Genomic DNA, 14,820 nt, shown 5'->3' with positions numbered 1-14,820 from the left:
TAATCCATTTCTATGCATGTACCCACTTTCTATCCTACCTTAAATACGTCTTCTAATGAAAAGAGCGCCATCCCTAATGCGTTAATAAAAAAAGGCAAGCGTTGTGGGTGAAATTATTTCTGAGTGATGTTTCAAGAGGTTGCTGGGTCACGGTTATATCTGGCCTTGTAGATGAGTCCTCCCACTAATGTCCGGCAACAAAAGGAAGTCCAATAAGAGTGTTGTATTATAATACGATAGTAAGATCCTAAACACTAAAATCCAACCAAATTACACGTTGTCCGTAGGCTCAGCACAACACCCATCACCTGAAACACCTCGAAACATCATTCCACCTATCCACCATAACACTACACGGCTCGTACGGTTGCATCATCTCAACATATCTTTCATCATTCACCTCTCCAAACCGGTACAACGTATCCAATCCCTCCCTATACAGCCCAAAGCTCCTCACCCCGCGCAGATTCGGGAAATCGCGCTTGAGCCATTTGGCTACCTGCCTCCCTGAGCGCAAGTGGGAAATGCAGGCGTCGAGGTCGGTGAGATTGGGATGTGGTGGCAAGTCGTCCAAAGTGGTTTCGTTGGCGCTGTTGCTGTTACTTCTGTTGGAGGAGGCACCGTCGCTATCCGAGCCGGACGGTGGCACCGACGTGGCGTCGAACCGCAGGACCAGCCGCTGGAGCAAGGGCGCAGCCCCGACCGCCCTCCTCACCCCACCCGCAGTAATCAACGAAACACTCCCCGAATCTGACATCGTCTCATCCCTCAACTCGAAATTCTCCAGCTTGGGCCATCCACGGAGCAACTGGGCCAGGATCCTGTCGTCCAAAGCGGACGACTTGCACGGGTCGATGCGGAGGGTTTTGAGATTCGAAAACGGGGTTTGTTGAAGGAGGGGTAAGAACGTCCTCGGCGATAGTTCGAACCTCGGCTCGTCCAGGCGCTCGAACCAGAGGAGCGGACTGTCCTCTTCCAATCGGCGTGAAAGGTGCAGCTCTTCCAGGTTCGCCAATCGCTCCGCGCGAAGGGCAGCGAACAGCGGGTGTGGGTCGTAAATGCGCAACGGTTCAAGGAGAAACACTTTGAGTTTGAGGACCCGGAGCTTCCTCGCGTCCAAGATCTCGAAGAACTTGGAATGCGTAGCCTCCGCGGCGAAGAGGTTGAGCGTTAGATTCTCGAGGGACGGTAGGCACAGTGCCGACGCTACCAACTCCGCCATTTCAGCCGCTTGTTGGTGGACAAGCGTCAGTTTGAGCTTGACCAACCTCGTAAGGTGGTTCAAACACCCAAAGGTCTTCCCTTCGAGGATGAGCGAGTCGATATCCAAAATCTTCAATGACGTTGAGAAGGCGGGAAACAACTCCCGTTCGACTTTGAGTAATCTTCCAGCCACAGAAAACCCGTTGGAAAAATGGGCGCTTAACGTTCCACTGGTCGCGATCTTGAACGAAGTGAGGGTAGGAGCGACTTCTGCCACTCGACTAGTTACGGCATCCCACAGATGATCAGAGTGGTCCCAAAATCGAGGCTGCTCTTCCCAAAGCGATTCGTCGAATTTGGATGGGGAGATAATAACCGTCTTGACGGAAGGCGATAGCACGAGGGCAGGGTAGAAAACCGTAGAAATGGGGTCCTCATTGATGAGAGGCAGATGGACGGTTTGGAGGTTGGGGAATAGGGGTTCGGCAAAGTCACCGTACTGGTTAAGCAGGCGAAGGGTGTCGGGGTGAATCTTAGTTCTGTATGAATGGTCGGGGATGTGTCTATTGCGCCAGTAAATCGTCCGGACATGTCGAGCGTAGCGCCTCAGTCGCTCCCAACCGGCTTTTAGTTTCTCTTTGTCGTTGATAAAAGTGACCTGGCGGATGTACTAGAAAGAGCTCCAGTGAACGAAGCCCTAAGTTAAACACGGTGGACGCACTTTATAGGACCTATCCTCGTTGTAGACCACCACACCTCTGGGGAAAACCCGAAACATTGGATCGATGGAAGGTAGACTTCGCCATATATACTTGATTGAACACTCGTGGAAGGTCTTGCAAGTCCGCGCGACACCGCAAAGCGAGGGTCTTCTGCCGAGTCGATCATGATCTGTGGCCAAGTATTCGAAGATCCTGTCAAGGACTTCTGGAATTTCAAGGCAGCGGTGCATCTCTGTCGACATTTCAGGCTTGTAAACTTGAACTTTGTGAGGGTGGGCCAACGAAAAACAGAGATGATGGGAAGAGGAAAACCAACGACGACCGATGCCGCGCAGACGCGTCTACTCGTCGGCGCAATGAATCACCCATCGCAACAAATTCACTGCCAAGCATTACTATCAAAGTGGGGATTTCATTATGCGCTTTAAGTTTATAATTCCATCTTGTATTGCAAACAATCCAACGGGCCCCAAGGCACTCTAAACCCATTCTACAAGCCGAGATCCCAAACGGAGCCCCCCAATGCGTTTCCAAACCGTCTCCCATCTAGGAGATCACTATCCCTTCCTCTCAAAAATCAGCGCCCCTCCGTGCCGACCCCCTGCCCAAAGGTACTGGCATTAGCAGTCGGTGTCGGCGTCGACGATCCAAACCCGAACAGCTTCCCCAAACTCGTCCTCATTGAATGGTACACAGCGAGATGAGGCGCCGGTTGAATCGAGTTGACCGTATGTTTCCAAATGAGCCCCGAAACTGGTGAGAACGTGTACATCGATTCGCTAAACACAAGATCCAATTTCAATTTTCCTGGCGGTGAAGGGGGATCGGCGAAACAACTTACACTTCCCATTCACTAGGCGTCCCGCTAACCCGCGTGAGTCCAGTGACGAGTTGCCGGACGATAAGGTGCTTGTCTCGGTTCAACCTCTTCTCCTTCTGCCGCGAAGGTGTCATGTAGCCTTCCTCTGGTGCACCGTCCGACCTAGCACTTCCTGCCAATATCGAATGACCATTCAACGAAGACGCATTCAGAGAAGAGAACTGCGCTGAAGAACCAGGTGGGGGAGGCGAAGGCGGCGTGGTGTGAACAGAGACTTTCGTGAGTGTAACATTCAGGTCAGAGTACAGCGTCTTCATCGTACGTCGAACCAGGGATGCTGAAGCGAGGTAAAGCTGGAGACCTTCCACCTTGAACGTTTTGGGGAATGGCGCGGGAAGCGAGTCAGGTGGTGTATACTCCAGTCGCACATTCGAGCTGTATATTGGTTCCTCTTCATGACTTTCCGAGGCCTCAGCGTCCTCTTCGGCACTCGCCCCAGAGGTATGACTAGACGAATGGGAGGACGTTGAAGGCAGATGGAGTGAGTCGAGTAAAGGGATGTGGAAGTGATGGGATGAGGCCTGGGAGGCTTTTGGTGCGCCGGTCTCCTTGTCCACGGCAGTGATAAGGCCTGTATCGAAGAAACCAGGAAGGGTTTCTTGGAGGACGTAGATCGCTCTTCCTAAATGGCTTCAGTCTGTTGTTTCTGAGCAAGGCACAACAACGCACCTGTCCGAAGTTCCCACTCTTGGTCGGAGATCTCTAGACTTTCAGGATGGGGATTTTCTGGATCTGGACTTTGGTTTACTTCAGGGTCAACGGAAAACAGTGTAGTGTTCGAGTCGAGCGGTCTACAAGATCCGACACCTAACCGCGTCGAATTGAATGGATTTGAGGTTGGAGTAAAGGCCGATAGCGAAGGTCGACTGAGGGAGTATTGAACGGGCGGTTCGTGATATCGCTCGTGTATCAGTGTAGAAGAATGGCGGGATAGAGTTGGTGTCGATAGCAGTGTTTGGCGACGAGCAGCATTGGACGTCGAGCTGATAGCCCTTGCCACTGTCGGATGCGTCGTGGAGAGCATGGTAAGCGTCGATTTCCAAGGAACGAAACGGCGAGCGCGTCGATGACGGAATGACGTTTGTTTGGCTAAAGCCTTGATAAATAACAGCGGCGCGGCGCCCCTTCAGATCTCCTCGAGATAGCCTTGGACGATGAGGTTCTCGACATCGGCTCTCCGCACCACGTATCGCTCGCCAGGCTTGAAGTCGATGCTCCCGTTCTCGGTCTGAACGACACCGCACTCGCGTGCCACGCGCACACGAACATGAATCTCCTTTGGCGGTTTCTCGATGCCACTCATAATATCCAGCTCGTACGTGAATTCGCTCCGGTACTCCATGAGACTGGCGTTGTACTGTCTCAGGTAGTCGACTTCATGCGGTGAGAGCTTGGCGCGAAACTCGGGGTTGGAAAGGAGATGGGGAAGGGCACCACCACATTTCCAGTAGAGATTCTGGAGCATCGATGTGCGATGTGCGTGGTAGGCGAGAAGACAGCGCTTGTTCCTGTTGATCGATGTCTGGATAATGAGCAGGGCAGGTGGTGGTGGCCCTCGAAGGTTCTCGTCGGCGATGCTGAGTGCGAGTTTCTCGAGATCGCGCTGCTCGCGGATGACCGTTCGGACGAGGGTGTCGTTGTACTTCATCAACGTGTCTGTCTGTGTCGAGCGCCGCGATTCCATGAGGAGCTTGGTAGCGTTGTCGCCGTATTGCTGGATGTCGGACATTGTGGCGATGGTGGTGGTCGACGACGCCAACAACGATGGCGAAGACGAGGCTGGTTGTGACGACGCGGTGTGACAAGCCTCACGTGTCGACGTGACGCGTGACGGAACGCTTAGATTCACGGCACTGACATGGTGCCTAGCTGCCTTCTAGACTCCCGAAACCATTTATTTTTACGGTGGTGATATTCGATTATGGTTATATGTCCTAATTCCCAAAGGGTAGCCGCACTGGGGCCAGTTCTATTACGAAACTTCGTTAATTACCCGCATAACATCGTTCCACCTATCGACCATCACAATCTCAGCTCTATAGGCGCGCCAAATATCCGCCTCCTCTTCATCCTCCTCTCCATCCATGATGAACCTCACACTCAAACCCTCCCTGAGAAATTCATGGGTGTTGAGACGAGCAACACTCGGGAAATATTTCGTCATATACGCCGCAACTCTATCCCCAGAACGAATAGGCGAGGTGCACACATCCAGATACTCCATCGACTGCTGGGTCGGTAACCCTTCAGCCTCGGCATTAGGAAGGAGTCTCGCATCGAATCGAAGTGTAAGTCGTCGGAGCATGGGTGTGTGACGCAAAGCGCGATGCACACCTCCGATGGTTAGTCGTGTATCCGGTACTTGATCCCTTTGCATCCTCTGATCATGCAAATGGAACGATTGTATTCGTGGCCAGGACAAGAACATCTGCGCGAGTGTCGAATCCTCCAACGTCGATGAGTTGCAGTGTCTGATTTGGAGAGAGGTGAGATTGCTGAACGCGAGCAGTGGAGTAAAGGTATCGTTTGAGACGATGAAGCGTGGTATCCCTGAGCGCTCATGCCAGAGTATGAAATTATCGAAATTATCGTTGCCGGGATCGTATCGTTGAGTGAGTTCGATTTCCTCGAGATGATCGCAAAGGCGTAAGTTCGTTCTAAGGGCGAGGAAGAGGCTTTCAGGATCATACTCTGCTTCGTCGCCTATGAATACGGTGAACTCTATCCGCTTGAGCTTCTCTGCCTTGAGAATCTGGAAGAATCTATGGTAGGGTGCTTCAGGAAAGATGCCAAGAACCAAATGCTCAAGGGAAGGCAAGCATAGTGAAGCACTGGGCAAGTGGTCCATCTCGGCCTGTTGCTGGCGAACGAGGGAAATATCCATCTTGACCAGGCCCGTGAGGTTGTTGATAGTGCCAAACGTCTCGCCATGGAGGACGAGAGAGTCGAGCTTGAGATGCTTGAGCGTCGATGAGAAGTGGGGAAGTAGTCGGTCCAAGGCTGTCCGCCTTCCTATAAAGCAAAAGTAATCGGAGAGTCTTGGACAGTTTTCTGGGTGGTTGGAGATGTCGAAAGTTAGGAGTGAGGGAGCAACGTCAGCGATTCGGCCTGTCACAGCTTCCCAGAGATAATCGGATGTGTTGACGAAGGTGTCCAAGCCCACGTCCCTCATTTCAGTCCCGTCCGATGTGTGGATCGAAACCCTCTTGAGAGACGGGGATAGGACGAGTGACGGGTAGAAGATGGTGGATGTATCATCGCCTTCAAGTATCGGGAGCTGGACGTGTTGGACATTGGGGAATAATGGTCGGATAAAGTATTCTTGTTCGTAGATCTTTCGAAACGTGTCGGGGTGAATTGGAATGTCCTTTTTGTTCTTATTCCCAATAGGCGGTTTGAGTCTGTCCACCCACAAAACCACCTTGACATGGCGAGCATATTTCTGCAGATGTTGGAAACCGAGTTTTATACGCTCCTTATCTTCTGTCAGGACGAAAAAATTGAGGTACTAAAGAAATGTTGAAACAAAGACAGCTCCGCGATGGACGACGAACGCACCCTGTATGTACCCTCCCCGCTGATTTTAAACATGTCGCTCGCAAACACTTCGAATATCACATCGATGGTGGGCAGAACCTGCCATATATACTTTATGGCACATTCGTGGAAGCGTTTACAGGTCCTGGCGGCGGCACAGAGGCTTTTCTTGCTTGAGAACCACGGCGAGTTGAAATTGGTGTCTCCTGATAATTCATCGAAGATTGCGTCCAAGACTTCGGGAATTTCGAGACAGCGGTGCATCTCTATAGTCTGGGTGTACTTTTTACCAACTTTGAAAGCCCGTTTGTAATGGAACGTACGCGCAACGAGACTCGAGATGGCGGTGAAAAGGGAAGATCTGGTTTTCACATGCACACCCCGCGTCGTGTGCCAAGACAATGCCAGTGATTGCCCGAGTCGGATATTCCACTCTCGTTGAAAGGCCCAAACTGAAACGCGCCTTGTGTTAGCGTCTTGTTCACAAACCACCACCATTCAAGTATCCAAGAACCACCACCATGGGCGATTTATCCCTCGATATGCATCCAGTGAGCGCTTTCAGTGCACATCTCATACCTGGGAGCTCAATCATAATGTCATCACACCGTGCACAGACGACGGCCGTCGACCGGTTCCTACAAGTTCAGGAGCTGATGTCTATGGTGTGCGAGATTCTTGCCGATGACGCTGAGAGAGGAGCCCTCTACAGTCTCGCTAGGACGCACTGGTGCATCCATCATGCGGCCATTCAATGTTTGTGGAGGGACATTCCGGGTTTGTCGGCCCTCATTGGACTGTTCCCCGAGGGCTGTTTCCGGCCCTCTAAGCAAACTGACGCGTTATTGGTGAGTGCTCATAACGATGTCTCATGCTTACGGTCTGTCTCTTATTTGGACTGCAGACAATTGCACGCCCTGAATATATTGAAATTGGGATGGAGCGAGTCAGGCGATACGCTCCCTTCGTCAAGGCCATCGGCTACGACCCTGAGGATGGGGACATCAAACGTGCATTGGCATGGACGGCCCTCCACGCGCTCGCAGAGTACAAGTCAACCACACTTCCATTGTTCCCCAACGTCGAGCGCGTGACGATTCCCTTGCTCGTACACCACCCAGCCATCACCGTCTTTTACACCCCCCTCGTCCTCGCCCCATCAGTCCGCTCGATCACCATCCTTGCCCAAGTATTTCTTGAGCACGGGGTGGATACCTTTCCCGATGTTGCAGAATGCATGATCACTAGCGAGGCATTGGCAGACAGACTGGTTGAGGCTTCTGGGAGCCTGACCGAGCTCAGGATCGAGGCGACGCCAGGATCGTGGTACCTTCATGTCCATTTGCCCATCAGGGGACTCAACAGTCTACTTACTCGCATGCCAGCCATTTCGACGCTGAGGACCCTCGACATCACGCATCTCGATATTGAGAGTGGCACCTTGGAGAAGCTCAGCGAACTCCAGGGGTTGGAGCATCTCAGCCTCTTGCTGAGCGAATCCTCGGAGCTTTACGAGGATCCTTCGACGCAGTGGACCTTTCCAGCGCTCTTGGAAATAACCCTCTCATCTACAGCACACGACCACCTGGAAGCGTGCGAATCGTTCCTCAAGAAATTCTGCGCCCCCAGGTTGACCAGCTTCACTCTACGCCAACGATTTCATGGGCACGACGTTACGTTCGATGATACCGTGTTTACTCCCCTGTCCCACTGCACGAATCCCAACAACATCACTTCCATCGTCATCAAAGAGCTAGGGGTATACTATCGCGTTGACCCAGAAGACGAGCCCTTTAATGAGCGGGCGTTTAATTTGGACCTTGAAAGCCTGTCGGCCTTCAACAACCTGCGGAACCTAGAAATATCGCCTTTCACTGCAGCCGAGCTGGAAGACTCCGCCCTTACGAACGCCCTCAGTAATTGGCAACAGCTGGAACGACTCGTCCTCAAGTACGACATCCCATCGGAAACGACGGACTCGAATCTTACGCTAGAAGGAGTGCACGCAGCCGTACAACTGTGCCCCAATCTCTCGCATCTCACTCTCCCTTGTCTCGCGGAAAAGGTCCCTACCACCGTCCCTACACCCCACCCGTCGCTGGTGTACTGGAACGTTTGTACGTCCACCATATCGTCTGGACGGAACGTTGCCGCCTGGTTACAGAAGGCCTTTCCTTCCTTGCGCCATGTGGACTCTTTTGAATCTGTGCACAAGTATATGATGACTTGGAATCGGGGCGGGGAGGTTGATTGTGGGGAATGGGCGCAATCTGCTCAGATTTTTGTGATGGTGTCGCTGTGGAACGAAGTCGCGGCCATTTTACGTAACTGAGTAATTGTAGGACTATGTATCATCAACCTTCTCTTTTTTATTTTTGTATTGAATGTCGGAATGCGACCTTTTTGACCTCTGTTGAGCTCGAGCCAAAGATCTTTGACCTTTCGCCAAGAGTTGCCGGTAACAATTATGGGAATTTCGTCATGCGGCCCGCTTTGAACCGTTCACGCGTCTTGCCCGTCGTCGACGCCCATCACCGCGACCGCGACGAGGACGACGGCGACCGCGACGGCGGCTGAAACGAACTCACTACCTCGACTCTCACGATTTCTCAATGTCTGAACGATACGATAGCTCTGGGGAAGAACCAGAGAGTAGCGATGAAAGCTCGGATGTCAGCTCCAGCTTTTATCGCAGGTCAGAGTCGCCCCTTGAGGATTGGGGTTCTGACGGCGACAAAGACTGGCCGGTGGAGGTCATCGGCGAAGAGGTCGACTACTGGGGTAAAGTTCGGTATGTTCAAAGCGTCTTATCGACCATTCGAATGCTTATGTTCTGTCCTATAGCCACGAGGTTTGTGAATTGCTATTCAGTCGGGGCATTGGTCTAACGGACGCTGCATAGGTGGCCTGGGACGGTTGGAACCGCAAAGATGGCACCAACACAACCTGGAAGGAAGAGTACGTCGATAAACGTCAAGCAAGATTTATCTCAGACTGGGACAGGCGTCAAAAAACCCGTAGACGCAATCTCGCCGAGGAGGATGAGTATTGCAGTATCGAGGTCCATACTGGGCTCGACATCCACAACACAGAGACACGACTGCGTGCCCAAGCCTACGAAGAGAAACTCGCCATCGCCAAAAAGTACCCGTGCAACTGGGCCAAGGAAAGGGTCAAAATCATACAGGAGAGGGAGGAATCGTTGGGCATGTCAAAGCGAAAACGGTCTCCGGAAGGCCATTCAGAGTCCAGAAAGCTTCGAGAAACTGCGGAGAGGCGAAAACATCGCGAATCCTCTGTTTCACACTCAGTTACTTCCTCCAGTCGCGCGCCTTCTTCGTCCCAAGCGCCCGTGTCTTCAGCTTCTACATCCACGTCCACGTCCCGCAGTGCTACCGTCACTTCAGCATCATCCCCCACCCCGACATTACTTGCGACGCGAGCATCCAGCAAGCTACGTACCAGCCCCTCCGAATCTCTCTCGTCACTGTGGTCACAGGAAGTCCCTCTCCCTCAGCGCTGGTCGAAACCGCCCCTGAGTGAGAAGGCTAGAGGCAAACAACCCGTGAAAGAAACCTTTCCTTCCCCGAAACTGAACAGGGCCTATGTCGAAATTTGTAGCCCGAAACACATTCAAGCACAGCTGCGGCGCAAGTCGAAACGTCAACTTCTTTCAGAAGAGTGGTCCGAAAAGGCTGGGTTCTCGATCACGTTCGTCAATGAAGTGGACGACGAGGAAATCCCCTCCCTCCCAGCTGGCTTCGAGTATCGGGAGCAAGGATACAAATTGTGGGCTCTTTACCGCCTGTCGTCGCATTCCACCTCTAATGACTCCTTTGTAGCTCGGACGACATTGAAAAGCCAGGGCCAGACTGGTTTACGACTTGCGAATGCGAGCGGAATTGCAAGTCTCCACATGCATGTAACCATCGAACATACGTATTGGATGAAGAGGAGAACAAGATTTTCGCTTACGACAGTAAAGTATGTTGAGCTGGTGTATTCGCTGCTTCTACTTATGTCGTCGACACTTTGTCAAGGGATTATTCCGGTTTGACCGCATTCCACGTGGAACGGAGGTCATAGAATGCAACGAGGTCAGCAAGAGAAGTTCTCTGTCTGAAAAGGGTGCTCACTTGTTTGCGCAGCGCTGCCCTTGCGACGACTCCTGTCGAAATCGAGTGGTACAGCGACCAAAGACCCAGCCTATCGTGATTTTCAAGACGAAGAAGTGCGGCTGGGGTGTACGCTCGACGAAAAATGTTCGCCGAGGTCAGGTTCTCGGGACCTACACTGGGTGCGTCTAGTCTTTCGTGCGGTGAGCCCTACTGACATGCTTCCCATAGGCTGTTGATGTCTGTGACCATTCTCACTTCCAAGTTGTTCCTTCCTTAACCCCGTCCCTGAACACAGAACCCGAGAACGAGCCAATGAGGAAGAGCTTGTTAATTACTGTTTCGACCTCGATGGCCATGAATTATTTGATGAAACGAGCGACGACGAGGGGGCTGGCTACACTGTCGATTCGTGGAAAGATGGTGTGTTGTCGCCCTTTACGTCGCCAGAGCCCCCGCTAACCTTCATGCAGGTAATTGGACGAGATTTATTAAGTACGTGCTTCCGCCATCCAAGCGACCCGATCCTGTTGACCGGCTCTTCAGCCATTCGTGTAGCCCTAACCTCCAGACCTTTCTCGTGACATACGATACCATTCCAGAGGTCAGTGTCTCGCACTAAGTGGATTCATCCCTTCTAACGTCGCTTCGGCCTTCCTGCTGCAGACCGGCATGTATTACGTTGCTTTCGTCGCCAACCAGGATATCCCAGCGGGCACAGAATTTACGTTCGATTACAACCCGCTACGCGCGTCTCAGCAGCCCAGCAGCCCCCAGTCCTCCCCCTACACAGGCTCGCAGCCGAGGACCAACATCGTTAAGTGCCGCTGTGGGAGTCCGCAATGCCGGGGTACCATCTAGGGGAGGGGAGTATGTACTACCGTTTAGGTGCTGCTCGCCTTCCTTTCCACCGCCTTCGATTTTTTATCCAACCCGGAGGCGAGTGCTTTGCGTTGACATCTGACTGCTAGATCTGGTTATATCTTGGATGCACATATCTTTATTTTCTATCTACTGGTAATATTACTGAACTGACGGTTTGTATAACGTTAGCTCTTTCTCGGTGGCAAGATGAAGATTCTGGGCCCCGAAGAATCGATGGCTGAAGGGTTGAGCGCTAGAGCTCGGCACTATATTTACGACGAGCATGCACAGGGGCAAAGCTGAATCAAAGGTGGACCGCCCCAGAATGGTGGTTCAGAATGGTGACGTGACGAAAGAGACGGAGTGTTGCAATTGTGAGCACATCTCGACCTGTCTAAGTCATAAGTAAAAGTATCTCTGCAGTATACCTCAACTGCTACCTCGCCGCGTGAGTCTCTCAACACATCCAGATTCCTCGCAGAATGATGATCCACTAAACTGCGAGCTGAGGCATGAATGCAAGGCAAGGTCTGCGAGACAGGATGGGAGATCATGATCACATCTCTATACCATTATGGCGGGTGTCGTATGCTTCTGGCTCGAGGGAAGCACAGACCACTGTCACTTCTGCTGGGAGCTCTCTCTCCGGAAAAGGTAAGCACTACACCATATCCGGTAATCATCCCTCCCTCCTGACGAAAGGCGGTTTACGACGGGTCGGGGTTCCATTTTAGTTGTTGCCGTTTGCAGGCCAGGTGATCAACATCCACAAGTCAATGGAGGAGCGCTCAGACCCTTGATGAACATGACTCCCTCGGTTCTTCCCAGCCGTCGCTTTGGAAGAAGCTTTTGGAACGCGAGTGGAAATGTACTTACTTCCCGATCGACACCCTTGTTTCCCATGATCCATTCCGATTCCAAGATGAATAATACATATTGTACAACGTCTAGTAAGCAAACCCTGTCCGAATGCTCGGCGAGAACACTGGAAGCGGATGAGCCTATCCAACACAACGTCAATCACAAATTCCGAGCTGCATAAAAACCACAAACACAACTCACCTCCGTGTTCAACACGTAGCGGTCGAGTGGGATAACGTCCGGGCCCGAGAACAGCAGGTACAAATACTTGAGTGTCTCAGACTACATCCAGAGACAACATCATTAGCTTCTTGAATCCAAAGGAAACCGAATAGTATCAACAACGCACCAGATAGAACGTCTCCATCTTATCCTCCTTCTCGCTATTGGGATTGTTCACGTCCAGCACTGTGACGTATCCTCCACTGTCCACCCGAGCATGCTTCTCGATAGCTTGGAAGATCTTCCAGCCGTAGTCGCGGTAGCGGTTATCGCCTGTCAGCCGGAAGGCGATGAAGAGCGATTCGACGGTTTCCGGTCTGAAAAAACAGAAAGAGTTTGTCAGAGGTGGAAAAGAAGAGAAAGGAGTGGATAAAGCACACCGAAGCATGTAGCGAGCGTCGTAGGAGGGTGGGGCAGTCGGGTCTCTGTTAACTCGATGCGTCAGGCGTGAACGGAGGAGGAAAGAGTGGGTCAGACGTACTCCATTCCTTTCACATACCAATCCTTGAAATTGTTCTCCTTGGCGTCCCTGCCGTCATTTTCGACATAGAAATGTACGATCTCCGGTGACAATCCGCTAGAAAAACCCGTCCAACACGATCAGCACTGTCTTTACCCCAGCGCGCCCGATAAAAGCAAAGACATACGTCGCACTATCATACGTGTCCATGCACGTCTCGATCAACTCATAACCCGTCAACCAATCCCGTTTTCCAACATCCGTCAATTCAGAGTCGCGAGGTGGAATGCTGACGTTGTCGACGAAAGAGCCTGTCGTGACTGCGCCGAGCATCAACGACCCGCCGAGGAAACAAACGAGGTGGTCTTGCTTGGGGGAGCGCTCGTAACCGGCGGGGTGGCCTGTGTATGGGTCGGGAACGACGATGAATTCACTGGTATATGTGTGGCCCTGGTGGATACCCTTTTGGAGGAGGGCGGTGTGGATTCCGTCCATGGATTCTTCGTACATCTGGGGGGAGGGATCAGAGATTGTGGAGGTGAGCGTTAGGAGAAGAGTAGCATGCCTGACGGTACACGTCCTCTCTACGTTCCTATACACGGAGTTAACTCGAGGTTGATGAACGAGGTTGGCCAACACGTACTGTTTGCAAATATTGCTTCCTGCACAGCAAGATGGGTTGGAGGCTCGTGAACGAGAGTCAAAGTACTCACAGGAGGTATTCATAGAAAGAGTCTCCGCGAGATCCCAGGCGAATTTCCGAAGGAAGATAACGACCGGTATCCGCACTAACAATACGCCACTAGGCTCAGCTATGTATCGACCAGACCCAATCTTTTGAAACACTCACTCCATGTAAATGGGAACCAGCCCTGCCTCCGCCCTGGCGTTCCGGATGACGTTCAAAACCCTCTCCGCCTTGTACCAAAACTCTTCGTTGTCGGTGAGATGGCTGAGATACTTCAGTTCCAACTGAAGCGTCGCAGCCTCAGCCGTCCCCACCAAGCCCGGATGCCAGTCCTCTCCAACACCTCTGCGTTTCTTCAGGTTGACCATCGGCAATGGAAGTCCGGAAGGCGTCTTGAATGCCTCCAGTATCCTCTCTCCAAGGTCTTGAGCCTTCTCCAGGTAGATTGGGTCCTCGTCTGAGAGGTGGTATGCCGATAAGAGACCTCCGAGAACGCGAATGGTCGTTTCGAATGTGTTGAAACTGTCGTCTCGCTCGAAAGACAGTTCGTTGGCTACCCATTCACGCGCACGAGCGTACTCTGAAGTGAGATTCATGATTTGAAGGCTGTCGATAACGTCGACGATCATGTAGCCTATCCCTCCCGATTTGGAGAGGTTTGAACCCTTTCTGGAGATTGGGTGGTAGTTGTCGTAGCCGTATGCGTCTCGTTCTGGATGTACACTTTATAAAACGGTTTCATGGTTTGAGAGAGACTGTAACGCACCATAAGCTGACCAGGCATGCTAGACAACGTTCAGACAAAGGTTTGGAGAAATAGGGCAGACCGCACACCTTGAATGCGGCTACCACCGCATCTCTTCGTTCGTGGTCGACGCCGTACGCTGGGTTTATCTTTGAGTCCTTAGCAGGTACAGGTTTCCAGCTTTCATCCCGTCCAACCAAGCTTCCAGAGAACTGTTCACTAAGTCAGTGACCCAAATTAAACCTCGACGAAAGCGAACAACGGACCCAATACCCCAATCCAAGCACCAACGCCGCCAAACCAATCCATTGGGCTGCTCCTGAGCGTGCCTTTGCTGGTTTCGAGCTCGATTTTGGCTTTGGCACGTCTTTCTGGGATCCTCGAGACCCAGAACGCTTCCTGAGCTCAGATTCGGACATGTCGTCGAGGTACAAGTCGCATCCCCTCGTGGAATACGTGGTCAGAAGTGGGACAAGTTAAAGATCCCGGGCCAAGAGACCAAGTGTTGATCACATCAAAGCGA

The 14,820-nt window shown here is 52.1% G+C and overlaps 6 protein-coding genes across 6 annotated transcripts; 1 reads left to right on the top strand and 5 right to left on the bottom strand.

Moving 5' to 3' along the window:
- Window positions 1-304: 304 nt before the first annotated feature.
- CC1G_15401 (hypothetical protein) lies at window positions 305-1,981 on the bottom strand (the record flags this gene model as incomplete). The annotated part of the gene is made up of 2 exons (XM_002910077.1): window positions 305-1,873; window positions 1,925-1,981. The coding sequence occupies 2 exons, from the start codon at window positions 1,979-1,981 to the stop codon at window positions 305-307; spliced, it is 1,626 nt and encodes a 541-aa protein (XP_002910123.1).
- A 362-nt stretch (window positions 1,982-2,343) lies between these two features.
- Window positions 2,344-3,829, bottom strand: CC1G_15400 (hypothetical protein; the record flags this gene model as incomplete). Its single annotated transcript, XM_002910076.1, has 3 exons — window positions 2,344-2,704; window positions 2,767-3,427; window positions 3,475-3,829. 3 exons carry the CDS (start codon window positions 3,827-3,829, stop codon window positions 2,503-2,505), a joined length of 1,218 nt encoding a protein of 405 aa, XP_002910122.1. The 3' UTR covers window positions 2,344-2,502.
- Window positions 3,830-3,931: 102 nt separating this feature from the next.
- Window positions 3,932-4,534, bottom strand: CC1G_12309 (DNA replication complex GINS protein PSF1; the record flags this gene model as incomplete). The annotated part of the gene is made up of 1 exon (XM_001834730.1): window positions 3,932-4,534. One exon carries the CDS (start codon window positions 4,532-4,534, stop codon window positions 3,932-3,934), a length of 603 nt encoding a protein of 200 aa, XP_001834782.1.
- Window positions 4,535-4,777: 243 nt separating this feature from the next.
- Window positions 4,778-6,606, bottom strand: CC1G_12308 (hypothetical protein; the record flags this gene model as incomplete). The annotated part of the gene is made up of 2 exons (XM_001834729.1): window positions 4,778-6,313; window positions 6,364-6,606. 2 exons carry the CDS (start codon window positions 6,604-6,606, stop codon window positions 4,778-4,780), a joined length of 1,779 nt encoding a protein of 592 aa, XP_001834781.1.
- A 237-nt stretch (window positions 6,607-6,843) lies between these two features.
- CC1G_15399 (histone-lysine N-methyltransferase) lies at window positions 6,844-11,318 on the top strand (the record flags this gene model as incomplete). The annotated part of the gene is made up of 11 exons (XM_002910075.1): window positions 6,844-6,893; window positions 6,960-7,190; window positions 7,247-8,666; window positions 9,043-9,133; window positions 9,187-9,193; window positions 9,245-10,131; window positions 10,185-10,326; window positions 10,383-10,639; window positions 10,723-10,880; window positions 10,931-10,952; window positions 11,060-11,318. Exons 1-11 carry the CDS (start codon window positions 6,864-6,866, stop codon window positions 11,316-11,318), a joined length of 3,504 nt encoding a protein of 1,167 aa, XP_002910121.1. The 5' UTR covers window positions 6,844-6,863.
- Window positions 11,319-12,268: 950 nt separating this feature from the next.
- On the bottom strand, window positions 12,269-14,716 carry CC1G_12305 (mannosidase; the record flags this gene model as incomplete). Its single annotated transcript, XM_001834726.2, has 9 exons — window positions 12,269-12,322; window positions 12,384-12,464; window positions 12,532-12,933; window positions 13,021-13,456; window positions 13,578-13,652; window positions 13,715-14,264; window positions 14,319-14,337; window positions 14,387-14,509; window positions 14,564-14,716. 9 exons carry the CDS (start codon window positions 14,714-14,716, stop codon window positions 12,269-12,271), a joined length of 1,893 nt encoding a protein of 630 aa, XP_001834778.2.
- Between the last annotated feature and the right edge of the window lie 104 nt (window positions 14,717-14,820).

This window comes from Coprinopsis cinerea, assembly GCF_000182895.1.
Source record: "Coprinopsis cinerea okayama7#130 chromosome 12 map unlocalized cont3.12, whole genome shotgun sequence".
Taxonomy (NCBI): Eukaryota; Fungi; Basidiomycota; class Agaricomycetes; order Agaricales; family Psathyrellaceae; genus Coprinopsis; species Coprinopsis cinerea.
This window is presented reverse-complemented; position numbering and strand designations above follow the sequence as displayed.